Source organism: Toxotes jaculatrix, chromosome 4, assembly GCF_017976425.1.
Source record: "Toxotes jaculatrix isolate fToxJac2 chromosome 4, fToxJac2.pri, whole genome shotgun sequence".
NCBI lineage: Eukaryota > Metazoa > Chordata > Actinopteri > Toxotidae > Toxotes > Toxotes jaculatrix.
Window position 1 is genome coordinate 30,234,346 of NC_054397.1, and position 23,655 is coordinate 30,258,000.

The 23,655-nt window shown below is 40.8% G+C and overlaps 1 protein-coding gene across 3 annotated transcripts in view; it reads right to left on the reverse strand.

The window, feature by feature from the left end:
• Nucleotides 1–4,174: 4,174 nt before the first annotated feature.
• The window catches only part of LOC121180349 (glutamate receptor 2-like), a 55,935-nt gene continuing 36,454 nt past the window's right edge, over nucleotides 4,175–23,655 (reverse strand). The window contains exons 14-19 of one of the 3 annotated variants that reach the window (XM_041035682.1): nucleotides 23,370–23,524; nucleotides 21,194–21,392; nucleotides 17,996–18,243; nucleotides 10,699–10,813; nucleotides 7,801–7,935; nucleotides 4,175–4,345 (exon numbers count right to left, since the gene is read on the reverse strand). In XM_041035682.1, the coding sequence (XP_040891616.1) occupies nucleotides 4,175–4,345; nucleotides 7,801–7,935; nucleotides 10,699–10,813; nucleotides 17,996–18,243; nucleotides 21,194–21,392; nucleotides 23,370–23,524 (1,023 nt within the window). Of the gene's footprint in view, nucleotides 4,346–7,796; nucleotides 7,936–9,702; nucleotides 9,818–10,698; nucleotides 10,814–17,995; nucleotides 18,244–21,193; nucleotides 21,393–23,369; nucleotides 23,525–23,655 lie in introns of all 3 variants that reach the window. The other 2 variants (XM_041035684.1, XM_041035683.1) reach the window with 2 other exon arrangements.

Sequence of the window (23,655 nt, forward strand, 5' to 3'; positions counted from 1 at the left end):
TCTCAACATTGTCTGTATCAAAGTTAACAAATAGCAAAGAATGTCTTCAAAACTGAACAAAATATAAATATAAAAAGCTGTTTGTTTATATTTCTGCAGTGTGTATCCAACTGCTGAAGGACTGCATCTGCACTTTCTGGCTATCTGGTGGCAGCTGTACCCTTCCTGGCTGAGAATCTTTATCTTTAGGCGTGTTTCTTGTGTTAAGTTCCTTATTTTAGCCATTTTTGATCTGAAGAACTTTCAAATGCGCTGGCTTTATATAGACACATAGCACCCTAACAAAAATTGTGTTCAACAAAAAGGATGATCTTCATTAGTGAGTCAGCGGTACCACAATGCTCAAAATTTCTTCAGTATTTTTATGGAGCTAATCAATTTAAAGTTTTTAATGGCTGATTTTAGGATTGGTTTAGTATTGTGGCTGTGACTGTACAAAAACAAATTGCACTTGGAAACTTAAGAGTGATTGTTATTATTGTTTGGGGGCGGCTGTGGGGCAGCAAGTTAAGCATGTGGCTTTGGACTTTGGACCACCCGGAGATGGGAGGGTCACCGGTTCGATTCCTCAACCAAGCACAAGGGATACGCACAATGGATATGGGTGGTGGTGAAGGAGACGCGCCCCCCCCCGCCTCTGCGACCATGGCCGTGGTGCCCCTGAGCAAGGCACCGATCTACCCCAGCTAGGGGAAGCCCCCTGTTTCGTTCACTTTGTGTGGGTAAAATGCAGAGAGTAATTTCCCCAGGAGGGATCAATAAAGTATAGACTTAAACTTAATGCAATATATCACAAAAGCATGGGGTGTCTGAAAAATTTTTTCCACCACTGTATACCCCACAATGATGCAGATCAAACCGGCTTTGGAGGTCCTTTTGCAATTCTTTGCTAATCTGATTATTGTGAAGATTATTTATCAATTATTCAAAACATTTACATGTTACTATATTCATACATATTATTTACACACATTTATATCAAGAAATATATTCCTGCAGAGGCAGAGAGAGTGGAAGTGAATGACAGCAAGACAAACAAAAATGAAAAATACACAACAGAATTTCCTGAAGCCAGTGAATGCAGCACGACACACTGTAGCGCTCTGTAATGAATGAATGAAAAATGTGTGTAAAGCAGTTGCAGTATGGCCAAAAATGTGGAAAGACACTGAAGCAAATCAAATCACTGAGGAAAGAACAGTGACAGTATATGGGTATGAATTCTGTCTCCTTTTTATGTCTGTGGAGACTGCTTCTGCTGCAGCATCTTACTTTGAGCTTTTTTAAAAATTTGTTTCATTTAGAAACAAAATGTTCAATAACGTTTCTTCTGTGAGAGCAAGTGTAAAAGATACATATAGTATAGGATATCATGTCTCTGCGTGACTTTGACAGTGGAGTGATTGCTGGTTGGAGCGTTTCTGAAACTGTGGCTCAGAATGGAGCCAGAAACAAACACCATCCAGTGAGCAGCAGTTCAGGTAGGTTAAGAGTTTGGCTTCAACAGCATAAATCCATGGACCCAACCTGTCTTGTGTCAGCAGTCCAGGTTGGAGCCATTTCTTGGCTCATGGTGCCAGACTGGGATTATGAGTTTGCTGCACTTCAGTGGCCACTTCAATAGAAAACCTCTGGGATGTGTTACAACAGGAGATTGACAGCATGAATGTACAGCTGACAAATCAACATGGAGCAGAACCTCAAAGGAAGGTTTCCAACACTCGGTGGAATCCATGAGAGCAAAGGGAGGAACTATGCAGTATCAGTATAGTGTTCCTAATAAAGTGCTCAGTGAGTGTACGTGTACATTTAATTCCTCACTCGGTACACCACAATAAATATGGAACATACTGTATATACTTGCCATGTAGAGGAGCTTCCAATCTGGAGGCCAATTTTCAATACAGGTGTGTTGGTTACTGAGCAGAAACATCCTCAAATGAGAGCAACTGGCTGCAAGTGCAACAACTGCCAAACATAGCTCATATGCCTTTTAGCAGCTGCTGGTCTGGTGTGCCGTCACACTGTGAGGCAGCGGAAAACCTCTGCTGTAACAGCTCATCATTTGATGCTAACTGGGTGTGAGACAGATGCACAAGACAAAGCACAGAGAGTGTCCCACTGTCTTTGTGAGAGGAGCAGTGCAGCCCTGCATGAAAGAAACCACAAAGGGCCTTTAATAAAATCAAGTCCCATGAAGGGACGTGTTACGTATTATGGAAAATAATGGGGAGGCGGTAGATGGAATTCACCCTGGAGGTAAACAAATAAACAAATGTCCTGCTGAAATGATCCCACATCTGAGCCACCAACAGGTGTAACAGCTGACACGAATGTGCTTGTCATACTGTAACCACCCAGAGCAACTGCTCTCTCTCTATACATGCAGAGTGTGTGCATGTGCGTCAGTCCTGCTGCCCTCTAGTGAGCAAATGGAGGAACCACTGGGAAATTTATATATACTTTAAACACTTTGTGTGGCTACTTAAGAACCTTTGAACACAATCAAACTAGGACTTAAATCCTCCAGCACATGTGTGCATTGCTGTGCAGACAGAAGGAATTATGCTTAGGCGGTGGTGTTAGGGGATGTGGTCCATGGTGATCCTGATCTTGTTAAGCAAGGCCATCTAGGACTCTACCAGGCACTCCACCTAGTATGTTTGTAGCCTGGGGCCAGAGTAAAAGGCCTGAGACCACATAAAACTGTGTGTATGTTCACTGGTTGCTTTCTCTGCATGCAATAATAATACCTATAATAGTATGAGAGTAACATTAACAGAAACAATGTTAACTTACTACTAATTACTTTTTGAAGGAGCTATTCACTGATGAGAGAAGACGCCATGTTAGCAAACACACCACATCGCCACACACTCCTGTGTTCAAAAGAAAAATGTTTTGCTCAAAAACACATTAACTTAAGTTAATGCAACTTTATAAAGGTAACATTAACTTCATAATTTAGTCAGTTTTTAAGACGTCTCAAAATCATTTTCAATCAGACCATACAAGGGTGTGATATCCCATACTGTATGTGTTGTACCGTGTAAGTCAGCTGAAAGGCAACAGTGATGTTTACCACTGTAATACAGTGTATTACACTTGCATTTGTTCCACCAAGGTGTCCAGTATTTGATGATGCTACCAGTCCGAACCACTCCATCGTTTAAATGAAAGTATGGGGCTGGCATTAAGACGGATGGGTGTGATTGGCCAATGAATCAGTCCATTAAAGAGGATGATTGGCTAGAAAGTAAGTAAGGAACAGAAGAAACAGGGAAAGCACTGTGGGTCAGGGACTGGAAAATGTAAAAATAGAAGAGTGGAGGTGGGTGAGAAGATGACAAGAAGGGAGGAAAGGAGAGGAATGAAGGAGGGAAAGGAGGACAAAAGAGTACAGAGTAGGTAGAAAGAGTGGTTAAAAGGAAAGAAGAGGTCAGGAGAGGTGAGGAAAAAGGGATGGAGGAAGAGAGCAAGCTGTTGGAAAACAAGTGAAAAAAGGAAAGGAGGATCACAGCCATATACAGTTTTGACCAGATATTGTGTAGTCAGTGTTAATCTAGACTTTGCAGCATTCACATCATTCACTGAGTATAGAATAAATCATATCTCTCAGCAATGCCAGTCAACCTCAGTGGCAACTGTTTAACTGCTGTGATGTTAATTAGAGAGTCAGAGATGGATATTGATGCAATCAAAATCAAGTTCATGACATCATGTCAGTTTGCGGTTTTTCATTTGAGAAAAACTTTTATCAATGGTGTTACAGCTAATCTCACCATTCATTCAAAATTTATTTAATTTGGTGTAAATGATCTGTGGAATGTTTGTCTAATGTTTACTGCAGTGTAAACTCATTTGTTGCTGTTTTACATGAATTGCTGCCAGAAAGGAGAAGCATTTGATTTTATGTGCTGGACGATGCAGGAAATGTTGAGAATCACAGCTCCTCAGCAACTGAAAGAGTTTTTCACAGGTGAATGTTTTGATTTGTGAAAATGCAGTTTGCCACTGAAGCCACTGTGTTCCACCATAATGTGAATGACGTCGTCGCTTCAATTATTGTTTGATGGTATGAATTAATACCATTTAAAAGTTGATTGTCTAAACATGATTTATGACTGTGAGGTGAGGAAAGTCTTAGCCATCAATCATCACTCTCCTACCCGTGTTAGATCTTGACGCTCTCAATGCCGTAAACGTTGTAGCCCTCTTTATAGGTGGCGTAGTTGGGCTGGTGGCTGGGGGACAGCAGGTTGAAGTTGGGGGCATGTTGAGGAGAAGACAGAGTGTGTGTGTAGTTTCCTGTGTTCTGGGGGGACGACAAGGTGTTGGCTGCCACCTTTATAACAAAAATAATAATAATAATCGTTACTACTATACTGTAACCATGATGACTCTGTAGCTGTGTGACTGAGGACCAACAGTCCCAACAGCACACAAGTGCAAAAGCGATAGAGAGAGAGAGAAAGAGAGAGAGAGAGGGAGAGAGCCTTTCATCAGGCTGAACCAAATGCATTGCTGTTGTCAGCATATCAATTAGAGATGGTGTTTGCCCCTCCAGACCTGCAGGAGAAGTGTCATGGGCTGAATCCAAATGTCAAAACCCACAATTTAACCAGTCCACAAGGGGACTTTCTGCTGATTTAATTACCCACAATTCACTGCAGACCTAACTGTTGACAAAAAAACCCCCAAAAAACGTGGTTGAATATTATTTATGTAGAAAAGAAATAATATTCAACCACATGATGTTACAGAAACATGTGGAACTATGGGTTACGCCAGTAATCAAAATGTGTTTTATTATTGTAGTCCTTAATTGATGGTAGCCTATAAAAACCATGCAGTGTGACAAACATACAGGATAAAAAAAGACCGAAAACAACAAGAGGAAGTCTACCAATGCAGGTAATAAACCGTTTCTTTAGCCCTCGTCCACAGCAAAGAGTAAAACACACTTGAGACCTATCTATCAGTGGCTTATGAAGCCTTTACATCTGCGAGGGCTCATTCCACAAGTCTGCAGGGTGCATATCTGGATTCAGCCACTAACTCCCTAGTCATTTCTGACCCTGTCACTCCCACCTGCCCTACAGTAACACCAGCCCTTTCTGCCTTCCAGCCACCTTATTCCCACCTGCCCCCTGGTTGTCCACTAACACCAGCCTTGTTCATGGTTTTCATCGACAGGATTTCAAGGCGCACCCCCAAACCAGGCGCACCCCTAAACCAGACATTTCAGAATGTCTGGTTTAGGTGTCCTCAGACATCCCTGCTATTGCAGGTGGTATTGTCCTGTTGGTCTCATCAGACCATGCACTCACTGGGGCAGTGTGAAGAGACTGGGATGAGGGTCAGCACCTTCAAGTCTACAGCCATGGTTCTCTGCTGGGATAGGGTGGAGTAAAGTATCTTGGGGTCTTGTTCACAATTGAAGGTAGGATGGAGCAGGACTGACCAGTGGATTAGAGTGGCCGCAGCAGTAAAGTGGGCACTGTGCTGGTTTATAGTGGTGAAGAGGGAGCTGAGCCGGAAGGCAAAGCTTTCAATTTACCAGTTGACCTACATTCTGACCCTCACCTGCGGTCATGAGCTTTGGGTAGTCATAGAGAAAATGAGGTCACGGACACGAGCGGCTGAAATTAGTTTCCTCCGCAGCTTTTGGAGCTCTGACATCACCGGGGAAGCTTGGACTAGAGCCGCTGCTCCTTTGGGTCGAAAGGAGCCAGAAGAGGTGGTTCAGGCATGTGATTAGGATGCCTCCTCAGTGCCCCTCTGTTGCAGGTCTTCTGGGCACGTCTTGCTGGCAGGAGGCCCAGAATACACTGGAGAGATTACATATGTTGTCTGGCCTGAGAATGCCTAAGGGTGCCTAAGTAAGAGCAGGGGAGTGGGATGTCTGGGTTGGCCTGCTCAATCTGTAGACACCACGAACCTGGACCCGGACCCTTTAACTTCCACTACATTTCCACCTGAGCTTTCAGTTGTGTTGCATGATTACTGTCAAATGGAATTTTACAATTGTGTTTTATACTTGAAAAGTGTCTCGCTCTTGATGTCTCCTGTGGACTGTAATCATGATTACAGCTGAGCTGAGCCTTAGAGCAGCGGTTTGTGTTATAGTGTATTGTAGATTTTAAGGAAAAAAAAACCTTAAATAAGCATTAAATAAGAACAAGCCCCTAGGTGGTGCCTCTTACTAACTTATGATGGAGTTACACTCTCCACAAGGACTCGCTTGTAAGGGCTGCACAAATCATGTAACAAATGCACCTCCTTGCCTCAACTAGAGGTAAGACTCCTTCCCTCAACGCTGCATACACACAAAAGAAGGTGTATGCCTCTTCCTAAAAACAGTGGGATTTCTAAAAAAACAAGCTTGACAAGAATGTATGGTCCTCCAGGGAAACACTGAGCTATGCTCACGCATACAAACTGGAAAAATGAAAAACAGTGACAGCGATGACAGAAGGATGACACGCAAGAAACTGTCAACTTGATACCAATGTATAACATAAACTGCCACAATAAAATTACCACAAACTTTTTAGTTCCTTTGCAAAAATGGATGTTTTTCACAATAAATAAATGCTTGATTGAAACAAAAACAGATGATTTAGGATAGTAGATACAAATAGAGATGTCTATTAGTGCAAAAGAACCCGTGGAATGTGTTCTGTAATGAGCAAACAATACTCGCATGCAATGAAATGTATTCTATAACTAATAGAGTGAACAGTAATGACATTTACACTGCTGCTGTTTGGATGCTTAGTGGCATCATATATCACATACTGCATTTCAAAATGTATTTCTGTGGATTTCAGCAGTGTTTCTGACAACGCCAGCTACTTTGAGCTTGGCTCTGGGAAATCACACTTCAGCACAACTCTAACCTTCTGTCTTTCAACTCCAGGGTTTATAAACAGTCAGAAAACATTACCTGACAATTAAAAAAAAAAAAAAATGTAACAGAAGTCACACTGCCTCTCTTCATTTTCATTCATATGTAAACGCTTTACCTTCAGCAACAAATATGAATTTCATCTGTGACTAAAATTCACATTCCCAAAGAAAAGATATATCAGAACACTACAGAGACATCAGAGCCAGTGGTAAATCATCAAAGGGCTCGCATGACACTTTTCTCCCTGAGATGATGATGACTCACATTTCCAAAATCACTGAAGCTAATTTCCAAAGGGCTGTTAATCCAATAAATAGACCACATATTTAAAAATCTATACTGTTACTTTCTTACATGAAAAATGTCAAATCATAATAGCAGCCCTAGAAGGAAAATGATGAACATCTTTGAGCCTGGCTCAGAATTTCCACCACTGCCTCTGGTTGGCACAAAAAGCATATGTGGCAACCACAAGCCCACATAAGTCGGCACCCAGCATGTCACTGAAAAAAACTAGTGGAACAACACTTTTGGTCGTGTGAGACTGTACTTGGCTTGAACAGGAACAGAACTTGACTCTGGATCTGCATGTTGTCTCCTTGACAAACAAGGCACAAATTACACAAAACACCCACTCAGCTGGAGTGAATTTCACACATATGAAATTACTACAGTACACTTCACATTAACCACATAGGATTTTTTTCTTTTGGGTTTCTGACATAAAAGTATATGATCATTTGTCTTGGAACATCAATCATCACATAAAATCAGATGCAGATAGTAATTTAAGTGAGAATCCGACATGTTGAAGATTTAATACCAATAATAATACTATACAAAAATCTGAATTTAAATAGGATGTCAAGAAAAACAAAAACTGATACCTTCATTTTTTTGGCCTCAGCACGGCTCTTGTAGCAGAACTCTACCAGCGCTACCATCATGGCCAGACCCAGACCTCCAACCAGGATGTAGAAGACCCCTGCTACGTTACTAAGAGACAGAGCGCTGGTTTTCTCCTACAACACGCACACACACACAGGGCAAAAAAGAGGGCAGTCACCCAAAAAAGTGGTGTTAGTGGAGTGTTTTTATTTTTATTTTTATGTTTATTTATTTTAACTTAAATGACTGACAATTAGCCTAAAGCTGACCTGTGCACATTTAAACACATTTTAAACATTACATGTGTAATGTATGTGGTGTGTATGTGTGTGTTAGTTTGTTTACAACCTGTCTGATCTCTGATTACCTGACTGTTGAGTGTGATGTGAGAAATGATGGAAACTGTAGTGTCGCTTTAGTCTCCGTGTCAGAGAGAAGTCAACCAAATGTCTTAGTATGCTGTATAATTAAACAGTAGCAGCAGGCTGAAAGCATGAAGGTTGCACTGCCCAGTGTGGCTGATGTTTGACCACAGCCAGCAGTGATGTCACAGGGTCCTGGAGAGCACCTGTGCATCACAGCAGCTAGGTGAGAAGTTCATTAAAAACGAGATCATCAGCAGCACTGAAGCTGTTCTTTGAGTCCACAGCTCCAAAGAACTTTTTTTATTCTCTTCAGTAGTTACTGAATACCTTCAGATGTGCCTCGGTATGATTCCTGTGAAGCATACCTTCAGCCAACGCAGTTCCATTTGCATTCAATGTTTCTCAAAACAGTGGATGGATAAATACATTAGGCCTCATGCAAGAACGTTGTTGTATTGTTGTCCTAAAATTATCTGACTCTGAGTAGTGAAGCTAGTTTGTTCAAGTGTTCCAGGTTTTTCTTGTTCTCTTAATGGAACGAACTTGTTGTAAATGACTTGATTCAGACTGACAAATTCAACCTGTTCATGGGGAGGTGTGCGCTCTTTAAAGTCCTGCCATCAGAAATCTGAAAAAATAATTTAGCAGAGTCAGTAGTTCTGTCAGAGAAGCCAAAACAATTTCAAAATAATTATCGTGATGTCAATAACATGTCATCAGAGCAGCACTGTACTGTGACAGAAACACAGAGCAATAGATATTTAAACTTCAAATAAATTCAGGTTGAACCGCTATATTTCTTAAATCTGTATTTTCCTCCTGTGAAGAAAGCCAGTCTTACATAAGAGAAAATTCCAAATAGGAGAAAACTGGTGAATGCCACAAATTGTGGTGGTTTTTGCATGAGGCCCAGTGTGTTAACTTCCTCAAGAAACCTTTGCAAAGCTGATTCTTTGAATACTTTGGGAACCTGCATTGTTTACATTCAGGTTTGCATGCGCTGCAGGATACACACGTTAAAGCATAGCTAAAACCAAGTATATCAGAGCTATAAAGCTAAAGAACAAATGTTGTTGTATGTAGTGTGTGATTATTGTAAATAAATGTATAATTCCATCGTTTACAGACATCGTCTTGATCTATTCTGGCTAAACAGGGTCAGACAGACAGAGAGACGGACAGACAAACCGACAGGCTTTAACTTGTTTTCTTTAAACAGACTGATTAACAACAAAACAACAGTAAAAAAAAAAAAACCTAACAGCTAAAAACAGCTAAAAATAACTCTTAGACTTTTCAGGACACCACTTGTTTTTCTTCTTATCAGCATTTTACTTACAGTTTCACAGTTGAACCTCTATGCTGCAACCTGGGGTGTCGTTGACATTACTTACAGCTCTGACTGACATGTACTACCCACTCTGGACTACTAGTTATGCTTTCTCTTCCTTATACACATAGAAGCAGGCTTACTGTGCATGTTAAATATGTGAACAGACAGTGTGTTTGATTGATCCACAGACATATACAACTAACCTTATTGGTGGAGTCCTTGAAGCCACACTCTCCTTTATCGTACCACCACTTGTTTTTCATCTTGTCTAGGGTTCCTTGCTCATTCAGTTTCAATACGGCAAGGTTTACTGGCACTCTTCAATGGGAATAACATAAATAACATCATTACCAATGTTATCTTATGTTATTAGAGGGGCAGCGGTTCTCAAACTCTTGGTCTAGTGACCAGGAGAGGGCCCATTCATATTTTTATGAGCAGAAACATCATCTGTCATGAATGATACAACATTAAAGCTTGGCTTGATAATGTTTTGCCACAGTACTTCAAACGATGTTGAAATGTGTGGTTTATTGCTTTATTTTGCTGGAGAGAGTTTAAGAACTAGTGTTTTTCTCTCTCCATCTATTGTTAAATATTTGATAGTGTAAATTATTACAGCCCTCAGGAGGAGTGAGATACTTTAGTCCCACAGAGCTGTTTAAAAGTCTTGTGTTGTCAGGGCCCTCTGTTTGGCCCCTGAGACAGGGCATGAGAAGTGCTGCACTGAAAAGCCTTTCTGCTTTTTCAGCAGCAGTAGTATTCCTCCAGGCCAGAGCCATAGATAAACAGAGTTTGGCCAGGTTGCACACACTCTTTATCAACAGCCCTTCTGTTGCTGCTATCTGGTGTGAGGTCAACTAACCCTGGCCTTACCCCTGAAGCCTGCCCTAACCCTGACCTCAACCAAACAGGGTGCAACACATCGGTGAAAGAAGCAGCACGGACTACAACGCTACCAGTTGGTGCTGCTTATCCGCAGCTGCTAAATCTAGTATCTATCGGCAACATCTATAAGCATTCAGTTGTTCTCATGTGACAGGCTACAGCCTGACGTTTCTAACTTGTTGCTAGCTGTTGTGTTCACATGTAGTGTTGTAACTGTGCTGCTTCTTTAGATTTTTTTAACACAACCATTACCCAGTGTTACCTTCATGTTTATGTTTTTAGTGTGTATATGTGTGTGTGTGTGTATTAACCTTGCTCTCCCCTCCTCCGCTGCCGCATTCTCCCTTGTCATACCACCACTTGTTTTTCAGTTTGTCCAGCAGCCCCTGCTCGTTCAACTTTAACACCGCCAGGTTCACCGCATTTCTACATGAACACAGTGGCTGTTAGCAGTTCAGTTGTTGTCATGTCAGCCTTCCTGCTGGTATGCATGTTAGTAACATGGAACTCGTAATCCACGTTCCATCGACAGAATACACACAGCTGGAATGCTCCCTTTTCTTAGCAGCAAACTCATCAGTACTAGGGCTAGATGTCATGGCAGCTATGCTCAACCTGCTGAATGGACATGGATAATGTTGTTAGAAGCCAGAATCAGAGAGCCATGGTTGGGTTCTGAAAGCCAGTTCAAGGCTGATAAATTACAAATTCATTTTAACTCGCTTTTTTTAATTACCAAACAATGCTATATAAAACATCAACTATTCAGCTTCTCATTCTTAGCTGGCATTGACTAATCAAAATGTCAAATGTTGCCAGTGACAAATTACATCTTACATGTATGTAACTGTCCTTTGTTACTCACCAAAACAAAACTTTGCTGATGTCTAGTAAGTTTACTCTCTGTGAGCTTTTTTATGTGAAGGTCTGTTTTCTGTAGCACTGGCCATCAGCTCTGTTAGCTATGATGGCACACATGTGTCCAACAGAGCAACAGAAACAAGAGGTCAGATAATCAGACAGGCTGTTAAGCCAACTGAAAGGAAAAGTATGTACACTACATTGAATCAGGTCTGACCACTCCTTTCTTATTTTACAGATATCCCCATGTTTCATTGTTTGTAAGTGTTAGAACTGATGGCCACCCAACAAAAATAACTACAACAATAAATGATTAGTTTTCCTTTAAACTTAAAGTTACGGTTTTGCTGCACAGAAATGAGGTTAAATGAAATGAGGTTAAGTTAAGCTTAATCCTGTGTTAGATTAAGATAAAGGGAAAAAAAATATTGGGGAAAAAGGCCAAATATCACTTCTAGCTGTGTCCTGTCAGTTTGAGTTTGAGTCAGAATTTCAGCAACAACTTTTCAGGGACTAACTTAAGGTGACCTGATCAATAGCTCTGTCTCAGGATTTTCAGTCAGAGTAGTCTGACTGTCTGGCAATTAGTGGTGGGTCATCCTATTGTTACAAACTACATTTGGTTTGTATTCTTGGAAAACAAGTTTTCAGTAGACTAAAGTGTCACTAGTTTGTCCGACATGACCAGAACCCAGGCCGGTTGCACAAAGTTATACCAGAATATAACAAAGAATGAAAACTCATTAACACATAACTAAAAAAATCTCACTTTATGCAGCTACATAACAACCTTACAACAGAAAAACTTGTTTATTAAGCCTAAAGGAGGCAAATACTCTATTTACAATATTTTAAGAGTCCTTAATTTCCTGCTTATTTCCTGAACATTACAAAATTTCTCGTATGTGTCCAGCTCTCTCCTTGTGCCAACTACCCGCTGAAAGAACTGCATTAAAACTTCCATCCAGTCTCTGTGTTTGAGTTTCACTATTGGATTCATAACTACTGTGCAACCCTAACAATTCTTTGATAATATTTTCAATATTTTTGTTTATTTTGTGATTATTTTTCATCTACAGTTAGTTTGCATAGTAGTACTGATCTTGTGGTTGGAACCACACCTGTGACAGACTAAGACACTAACACTAGGAGTTTTAAAGTTTTGTCTGTTAAACTGAATATTAACATGCTATGTCCTTTCTTTAATACTGCAGTACTTTATCTTTAATGAGCAAGTACTAACAGAGCCAAGAAGCACTTTGCTTCTCCCTATAATTGCTCCTACTATATTAACTTTTACATACTATACATACGATACTAACCAATTAGATGACCCTTTAAAAGATAAATGTTACATAACAGGCTAACAGGCTGGTGGCCATGTTGCCCTCATATAAGGTGATCTGTTTATGTTCTGAGCGATCCCCCAGTAAGGCAAGCTATAGGCTGTCCCACTGGATCACGGAGGCTGCATCTCAGGTGTAAGGGTGTGTGGCCTCACAACCCATTCCACCAAAAGCATGGTGACTTTGTATGTTCTATTTTAAGAGAGTGTCAATACAAGATATTTGTAATAATCAGAGATCCACATTTTACAGACTAGAAGTCTGGGGGCCATCTTTGGCACATGCAGATCTGGAGATCAATGCATTAACGCATAACAGTCCCTTCACTGGTCAACATAGTGTATGGCAGTCTGTATTTTCCACAGAGAACTCAGCAGTTAGAAAAAGAGCTTTGGATTATGAAATGAAAACACTCCACCTAAAGTGAACTGAAGAACATTTCTGAGAATCCCTGAATTATTTCAGACTTCAAAAAATCATTCAGTCTTCATTTTGTGAAAGCATCTCCCTAATCACAGTGGAGCAAATCTAAGACTGGCCTAAATCTGTAGACTAGTCTAATATACCTTTGTGCAACCTGCCCGGTACTTTGGTTTGATGGGCCATTTTTTTTTTTTGCACATTTAAAAGAGCCTCAATCCAGCAGGAAGAGCTTATTACCTTGTGATAATGATGTAATGGCAGGACAAAAAGGCGTTTAAGTAGTTGCTAATGATGTGTGGTATTTCATGCATAATTAAGCAAGCTTGTCGAGAGCGAACCCTGTGTATTATCTAGTGATTAATGAAGGCTAATGTTATAAAATGTTCATTTCAAATACACTACAATATTATATACTGTAAAAATGTTGCTAATAATCAGGCTTGAGCTAAGTTCACCCCACTCTGACTGCAATAGTGGCAACATGAAAAAAAAGCAGTAAGATCATGCTAGGAGCAGAGACATGGGAAAAGTGGTGGATCATGCTTATATCATGGGTGGATCATGGGTATATAGAGGTATGAATAAATCAAACAGTATTTGTTTCCAAATCAAGAATTTTCCTGCCAAGAAGCAGTAGAATTAAAAAAAAAAAGATGTCTCTGGTTCTACCATGGAAGAGTACAACAACAGCAGTCATACAATAGATTAAGACTTAGACTTAAAGCTCCATTAAGCGACATTTTTGGTTAAAATTAAAATTGAATCAAGTGATGGAGAAACTCTGTAGCTCTTATAGCTTCTCTAAACGTATGGCTTTAGTTCTCAACTCCATCTGGTTCTCAGGTCCATATCAATGGTTTAATGGTTCTCCACCCCACCACAACCACCGCACCCCATAGAAAAACAGTTAGTCTTCACTTACAAATGATGACAAACTGATGAACACAGGTGAAGGTATTCCTCTGCAGCTCCTCAGCTGCAGCGGACTAGCTCTCCTATTGTTTTAGAAAAATCGCTTAATGCTGCTTTAAGGGAAAATCTGACAAACACAGCAATGTTCATTAAAAACGTTCTGCAGGAAAAGGTTAACTTTCAGAACCATCTGACAGTGACAGCAGTGCTCAGAGACACAGAGGAGACAGAGAAGTCAGGGCAGACAGAACCATACAGCCATCTGCAGTGTGCTGGAAATACAACACAAGTGAGAGACAGAGTGACTAGCATGCAGCTCAACACACACTCACGCACACACGCACACACACACACACACACACACACACACACACACAATCATATATGTTAAGATATAGTGTGATGTGGTCTGTAAGTAGCAGGACAGTGACACGTTATTCTTTAGGTTATCTCTGTTTCACTTTAGCCTCACATTTTAGGTTCCAGTATAATGTGTAAGTTTAAAGATCTTCGGTTGTACTGGTGATTTAGTGCATTCACATCCATCTTTGGTGGATGGTGTCGAATACAGAGCTTTTTTAATCTACAGACCTCATGAAAAAAAATATATATTCACCTGACACTGATTCATTTTCATGAAAGAGTTGGTTTCTTCTGAGTATTTTTCTTTCTGAGTATTTTTGAAATAATCATCAATTTTACTTTTGCTTAAATATGATTTATCTTAAATACTGTGCTATATCACAGTTGTTACAGAATAAGAACAAAAGTCTCATGAAAAACTATATTAACATTGAGTTTAATCACACTCAGCTGAAAGAGCCAAACTGGCAGCAGCTGCAGCCAAGAAAAACAATGGTGTGTGAGCTGCTCGTGGAGGGCAGAGCGCCATGTCTACAGAGGTGCCATTCTCAGCTGCTCTTAGCTCACGTTCCATTAAACATTCACTGACCAAGAAGCAGGGGCTCTCTCCGGAAGAGAAACTCAACAACCACTGTGTGTGCACTATGCTGTGAACTGTTTGTGGGCTGAGGCCTCTATGGAATTACACTGTTTATACATCTCTGCGTTCTCTGCCCTAGTGATGCTTTATTCTGCTTCACTCTATAAGAGGTGGCAAGCTGTTTGATTTGTGTGGCTCATTTGACATCTATAGACACCCAAAATGTGGTGCTTTTGTCCTGTAAGGTTGTTATATATTTAGAATTGTTTTCTAACATTATTACAGCAGGGTGTAATGATGGGCTCTGACTGTAGCTGTAGCCATTGGCTGCGAACACAAGGCCAGTGGCAGTGCCCCGGGCTGTGGCAGGCGTTAGATAGAGCCCTGAATAAATGAGTGGAGAAACATATCAAATGCAGATGCATCCACACAGATTCAATTGTAGCATGGTACAATTAAACACATAACATCCAGTCAAGTTTTGTGGCCTGTTTAAAAATACAGACTGAGCAGCACAATAAGCAGAGCAGGCTCAGGTACAACCAATAAACTTCCAGATTAAATAACTTAAGTTTCCACAATAAGTGTGCATGGTACTGCAAAGAAAGGCTTTAGCTGTCCCTCTTCAGAGCATCATTAAGAAGTGAAAAATGTGTGGCACCACCAACACCTCGCCCAGATCAGGCTGCCCATCCAGACTGACTGTCTGAGCCAGTCGGAGGACATTAATCAGAGAAGCTAACAAGAGGCCAACCGCTGCTGTGAAGCATGGTGGTGGCAACATTATGTTGTGGGGGTGTTACTCTTTAGGTGGGACTGGGCAACTGCGTCCCTCTGCTAGACAGCTGAAGATGGCCAGGTCATTCATCTGCCACAATGCAGTGGCTTAAGGATAAGAAGGTGAATGTCTTAAGTCAGAGCCCTGACTTAAATCTGATAGAAACCCTGTGGACTTTAAGAGTGCAGTCCATTGCCAGTCATCATGGGAAAATGGGCAAAAATTCCCCAAGCTAGGTGTCCTAACCTAGTGGAGACATATTTAACAGACTGATGTCTGTAATTATTGCAAAAGGTGGCTCTACAAAGTATTAAATCAAGGGACTGATGAATTTTCCAACCCTGATATTTTAGTTTTTCATTTCTTGATATTTTTCAGAACTGTTACCCTTTTTTGTTAGTATGATGCTGTATGGGCAAATTTGTAAATAAAGATGGGGCATTTTTTTCAGCCCGTACAATGATTAAAGTAACTATCTGAAAGGTTATGATGATTGTCTGATGGCACTGTAGATACCATGATTTATGATGATTGGGAAGATAGTGAGTTACAGCCATTTCCTTGCTAAGACGCAACTCATTAGTTTATTGGTCAATATCATGAAAATTAAATAAGATACCAACAAGCTTGTGGAACTTTGTGGTCCACAGCGGTCTAGTCCCACACTAATTTCATCATCACAGAGCCTGCACTCAAAGTTCTGTCATTTGTCTCGCCTTCATTGAATAGCACAATTTGAACCAAGCTCATGCACGTTTCACTTTTTATGGTTTAGTTTATAACCTGAAAATGAACTAAAACAGTCCACAACAGCTAAAACAGCACAAACACCTGATCAGCAGGATCGGTTATAAACAACTGCATTTTTAGAAATCAAGTCACTATGGCTGTTGCAGTAAATTTAGTTTGTCCTATAGTCATTAGCTGTTGTTGTTATCTAATTACATATCCATAAACAAATGTGTTTTAAAGGAGGAGAATATTAGTCTAGGGCATGGTCCCTGATTGATATACATAATTGAAAATGCCATGAAAAATTATTTGGATGCTACTCTTACAAAAATGCTGAATGTGATTCCTCTCTTCATTAAATGTTTGTCAATTCATTTAATATTTTAAACTCTGTGTTGTCCATGTCCATGTTTGGAAAGAGTGCATGTTGTGTCACCTGTGGTCTTTCTTTTGTTTTTTCTTTTCTTTAAAAAAAAAAAAGAACTGTCTGCCGTGGCACTCATTGAACACTGCCTCCATTGTCCTTTTAATTAGCACTTTCTGGTTCCTGGAAAAGGACTTAAATTAGAGGTCTTTCCTAGGAACATTCCTAAGAAACTGTAATTACACAAGTTGTTTCGTTGACTAAATAAAATATGTACTGATAATATAGAAATAAAATGTGGAACTGTTATTTTTCGATGGAGAGACAGTACATTTCTAATGGAAAACAAATATAGGTGCATAAGTAGACAGACAGACAGACAGACACACACACACACACACACACACACACACACACACAAAAGTGTTCAAGTCATAAATACATAAACAACAACCCCTTGATCCAGGTCTTGAAGAGCCAGCTCATCATAACTGGTGAAAAAAAAGCTTGCAATCAGATTCTCCCAGGCTAGAAACTATGAAATAAGTTTTAATGGAAGTGGATCAAGTACAGGGTGGCTGATTATAATTCATATTGATCACTGTATCCCCTCTGTAGAAATTATACTAAGACAAAAATAAACTACGTAATACTGACTCTACACCCAATGCAACACACCCTTAGAATTGTTGTGATGAAGTATTTCTTCAAGACCTGAAATTTCAAACTTAAACAGCCCTCCCCAAATCGTCACGGCAACCACCACTAGCCAGTGGTCAGGGGTGGTAGCCATGGTAAAAATACAAACCACTGGGATGATGTCATCAGGGTAGGTGGATTATTATAACAACGAGTAAGCCGCCATGCCCCATTCATCACACTCGCATACTGCAACACCCAATTGCCACTAAGGCTTGGGACCAGGCTACATGGCTCCCCATGGTGGGATATTTTCCTGAGCAGTGCTGCAAATGACCACAGCCATAGCTCACACACTGGCTAATTACCACCTGACCACTATAGGAGGTGGTCAGCCAGTGTTTTCTGATCATTATTTCAGAAATTCTGAATCCACTCACCACTGCAAGTTGAAGTACAAAGTAGGTGCATGAATTGCTCTTTCAAAGTTTCAAATGTGTAAAGGAGCTATGTAAATGGGGAGAGGGACAGTATGCTAGGCAGCAGGTTAGTAGTGTGAATGGTACATGGCAGTGCAGGTTGGCTAGCATTGTTATACTGATCCACCCACCTTAATGGGGATCCTTTGGGCGTGGCAATGCCGTAGCCTTTGGAGTCCAGGTTTCCTCCCACTTTCATGGTGTCACACGGTTTCCTCTGCTCGATGTACTCGTTCATCGTGGACTCCAGCAGGTAGGCATACTTCCCTTTGGACTTCCTGACACGTTGAACACCCTCCGAAGTTTTCTTGACGAAGACAGAAGGTTCTGCTGATTTCATGTACTGCCACATCTTGTCAAACAAGGCGATTTTAGAGCGCTAAAAAAGAGACAGACACAAATAAGATAACTTACCTTTAAGTACAGGGTACTTCAAGCTAGGTACACAGTGGAGTTTTCTTGTAGACAACTGTGCGCCACTGAGCCCTAATAAACATTATTATAATAACAATAATAATAGTAAAATAATAAATAATACAGTAATGATAAGAAATAATAAAATAAACACATCACATTGTAAAATGTGCAAAGACAGCTTTTAGAATATTTTAAAACTAGCTTCAATCATTTATTTTCATTGTCAGTCTCCTTTTTCTCTGCCTTGGCATTCCTCTGCTCATCAGTGGAATAGTGGGAAACTGTCAGTAGGAATGCCTAAATTCCAGACTGGCAGCAGAGTGAGTGGCACTGTAGAGTGAGAGCTCCCAGAGAGGTCTATTATAGTCCCATAAGTTAATTTGGCTCTAGAAGTTCAAACATATAAATAGGAGGGAAAAAGGAAAGGCTAGATTTTTCCCAGAGACAACGATGAACACACTGCCAAGATAAAGGCTATCCGGTCACACATGAAGACGGAGTTAAACAACTTTCAGGACACCTTTTCCTGAGACAAGACAAAGAATCACCAGTGTTGCTTGGTAGCAGCCTGCTCTTTGCCACCCCAGCACTGAGCCAATGCCCAGCCTGCAACCTGATCCAACCCGCTTCTTGAGTCTCCTCGTAAGTGGCAATGATGGGATGCAAGGAATGTGCTTGTGCTTATTAATGATACTGGAAACATTAATGGAGTTACTCAACAAGCTGGGACTATTTGACATTAGTGGTGGTGAGGAAAAAAGAAACAGTGTAGTGGCGACCAATTAAAGGTAAAGTGTGAGAGAAATAAGTAGCAGGACTAGTTAAAATACACCAGGGTTTTTGGATCTATTGATAGTGAAGTCTATCTTGTGCAGTGAAGAGGAAAACTAAACAGGTACTTCCACCTAATTTGGTAGACAACTTATTGATTATTCTGAAATTTGGATCAAAAAGTTGGAATTTTCTGAGGGAGGCAGTTTTAGCCCAAAGCTCAGATATGTTGAAAAGCATGTTGCAAAAGAGGGAAAGGATACAACTTTGAAAAAAGAAAAGTGAACTGCTTTAAAGGAAAATTTCCTGAAGAAACAGAAAAAGAGACAACAGGGAAATGAGGCCGGGTCTACTGTCTGTCCAGTGTTGATATGGAGATATGAAGACCCATCTGAAAGATGACTTCCTCACTGGCTTGCACCTAGATATGCACAAAAAAGTCAAACAACTCTGTAGAGGGATGTGCAGCTCACTATGAACGACAGCAGCCAGATGAAGAAAAAACAAGAAAGATGTTGTTGAGAGACTCATGGCCCAACTCCAAATATAGTGCCTGAGAAAGAGGCTGTGGTCCTAGACTCAGTCATGGAGGTAGATGGTGTCGAAGTGCTGAGCACTTTGTGTACTACAACTGCAACAAACAGGAACACAAGGACTTGGAGCTGCCCAGCTTCCTCAGCAGACCAGGAAAGAGCTTCCGAATGACCACATCAGCCCCTATGGGCTGCTCACACACACACCTCCAGGAAGCATCACACAGGCTGAGGAGACACACTCCACGGCACTGTACTGCATCCCATCGCTTCCAGGCCTCCTGGCTGATGGCAGGGACTCCCACCCCAGGTGGAAACACCCCTCAACCGCTACACATGAGGACTGATGGTGTGCAGGGTCAGAGCCAGATTGAGGGATGGAAGAGAACATTAAGAACAACACAAATATACGCACACATCAGTTAGTTCATGATGCAACGCAGCCTCTGGAGCGGAAACAGAAAGCAGACACACACATATGAAATGTTTATGCCGACACATGAAATGTTTAAACCAGGAGCATACAAAGCGTTGCCAACATTCACACTGCAAGTCTCCGTCTAGATAGTCATCGTTCTAGTCGACTCAGGGCAACAGAAGGATCTGTGGTAATACTGTAGAAGAATGGTACACTATTTCCCACCATGCTGCCCCATGAATTTACTGAGAGGAGCTTTGATGTGCAGTCTTGGTATTATCTTAGCGTGCACAGAGCAGAGAGTTCAGGTCAACAGAAAACATGAATTAAACTTTGACACACGCAGAGTGACAGCTTGTAAAGACAGTATCTGTATGTGTAGGGACAGAACTGCATCAATGTCACAGTGACACACAGGGACAGAAAGTTCTGCTGAAACTGACTCACAACACACACACGTCACACAACAGGCTATGAGGAAGAATGGTTCAGAGCAAGTTGTGTAACAGATAAGTAAGATGGCCTTACTGGAAAGATGACTGGAGAGATGTCTTTACTATTGTGTGAGGAAACAAGGCTAAAGTGGACAAGTGGGTGAGATAAGCTAAAAAGGGCTTATCCCCATTTGAGAGTTTCATTGGAAGACCCATGAACAGTTTGATGATATCATGCTGAACTGTTGCATTCACCTCTGCACCTCTCTGAAGATGGGCCACATGCAGGTGAGAGCAGCTTTGCCTTTTGAAAGGACCATTGCATTTGTTGCAGTCTGTTAAACTGGGTGGTGGTATAAGACTGCAAGAGGCATCACTGGAGAAAACCATTGTGGACAGGTGCTATTGCTGAAAAAAGGTAGCAGCCTAGATGTGGATGTGGATTCATACCAGTCATTGTAGAAAGGTTCCAGAAGATCACAGGTCTGCAAACAGAGGATGCCCAAGAGGAAGCAAGACTGGGGACATGATTCAGTAGGTAGCATTCTAGTGTAACCTCCGACCTCAATGACTGGATCAACGAGAACCTCTGCGCTTTTCTTGTGAGAGGGAATGTTTTGACCATTGTGTACCTGTGACCTGTGACTTAGTACATATAGATGTTCTGATAGAATTGAAAATATAATTTACAAATAACAGGATATGTATCTGTAGGATGCCTGATACTTTACAAGGCTAAAAGAAGAAAAACCTTACCCTGAAGAACTCCTTGGTGGACCCAGAGTCCAGGGTTCCATATGCTATCTCTGTCTGTTTAGCCAGGTCTTCTGCACTCTCGATGGGAGAAACCATCCTCTCCACTGTCAGAAAGGCAGCCAGGTTGGCAGTGTATGATGAGATGATGATCAGAGTGAAAAACCACCACACACCCCCAACTATACGACCTGACAGAGACCTGCACACACAAACACACACAGGCAAACAGGCCAAAGTATGCTGTGATTACAATCTCAGAACTCAAGCACTCAGATGAGAAATTCCTGGGCTGAGCACAGACTTTAGAACTTTGAACCATTGTTACTTTGCCCTTTGAGGGAGCGTCCTCTGCTCTCCCTGCAACCTCTTAAGTGGAATTCAACTAATGACCTTTGCAAAAGAACTGTACTAAGTACATTCTCAAAGTATTTGTACTTTAGTCGAGTATTTCCATTTTTTGCAACTTTATACTTCAACCCCACTGCATCTAAGAGCCAACTATTGTTCTCTTTACTCCACTACATTTGTCTGGCAGCATTACTTAGAAGTATTTCAGATTATAATAATTCATGCACTTCCCGTCCAGTGAAAACCGTGAATTAGAACGTTACTGACAAACTGAAGGATTAAGTGTTTTTTTTATGGAGGGAAACATTTCTCCTACTTAAAAATAAAATCCTCCTGGATTAGGATGAAAATGCCTTGTCACAACGCTGAGAACAGGCTCTGTTTTTCTGAGTTTTGGGCTGACTTTTTCGAGACTGGTAGTTCCCACAGGACAGAGATAATACAAACTTATGATAATCTTACAGAATATATTGCATCATATATAATAGGAAAACACTGGGACAAGGACCATTTTACCACAGAATGAGTACTTTTACTTTGATACTTGAAGTGCTGGTAATACTTATGTTTAGTGGGGTATTTTCTCAGTAGGGTATTAGTACCACAGGATCTGAACTGCCACAAGTGATTGCACCGTCACAGCAGGACTGGTATGCCAATATCCTTCTATCATTTTATTTTTACACTATCCACGTCAACAGGCAACAGTACAGTCAGAGATGTAGCTGTGGCTTTTCTTGCATGCCAGGCATGTCTCCAAAGCACTTTGCATTTACAGTATACAGCTGCAGTGCCAAGAAGGCCAGTGAAGTTTTTGTCATCAAATATAGTCAGATCTTCATCTAAGTTGCGATAATGAACAAACACCATCTGTTTTAACTAATAACACACAAGTGCCGGTGTAGGTTGGAAAAAGTGTGTAAAACGGCTGATGACATCAACAAAACAAACCGGCATCAGGAGTTAGTAAATTTGGAGTCTATTAAATGAAACAAGACAGGAGGTGTTGATTGGAGCTACCTCAATTTATAAAAAAAACACTGAAACGTTCTAAGTATTCACAACTAGCATCTGCTAATGTGAAACAGACGATGACGTCGATAGATCTCAGAACACTTATGATCAAGAATTGTTGCTTTGCATAAACTGTTTGCTCACTTGTCTGTCTCTACATGGAGATGCATTAGATGAGTTATAAAAGAGGAGATCTAGTACAGGAAACTACCTGCTCAGATCTGATATGCTACACATGAGCCCAGTATTAATTTTCCTTATGATAATTGTGCACAGTAAACTTTCTGATCAGAAAGCATCTATCTACTGAGAGTAAAAAAGGCCAACATGAAAACATCATCCCAGCGATGAAATACAGTAGAGTAAGCATCATGGTTTGGGGCTGTTCTGTTGACAGCTTGCCATCGTCCCTGCAATAAATGATTTCCCAACTTTAGCATCATACTGGGATTATGTTATATGGCTGTTTGACAGCTGAGTAGAACTTGCATGATGCAGCAGCAACAACCCTCTACGAAACTAAAATCTGCTTTTTACACAAAATGTTAGGATTGTTTGTGTGTTATTAGCCTCTGCACTTTGTGTTTGCATTTGTGACTTAGATGAAGATCAGATCACATTTTAGGACTTGGAGGAGCAAACATTCTGTCGCCCTCGAATTTGAGTTATTACAAAAAACAATTAACTTGCTGTCCAATACAACTACAATACAACTTAATCCATATTTACAACCTCAGAAGCACCAGGCAAAATCATCTTTAACAACAAAGATCTGAGAGACATAGTTCATACTAAAGGAATGTGCCATACCAACCTTGGTGAAATGTCACAACCCTGTCGCATGAAAGCACCCAAAGAGAACCAAAGAGAGTTAAAGATCCCGAACTCATTGGTGGATTCAGTTGTTAGCGGCAACGCACCGTCCTCTGGTTCCTCTAGTGTCCACTCATAGGGGCTGAATCTGGATACCTACAAGGGAATATTAGTGTTATTTACTACGATTTTCTCTTTTTCTTGAACTGTGCTCAGATGAAGACATCTTTCACACCAAACAGTATTTTGTATTAACAAAAGCAAAAGTTGAGAAGTTGAGTCAATAG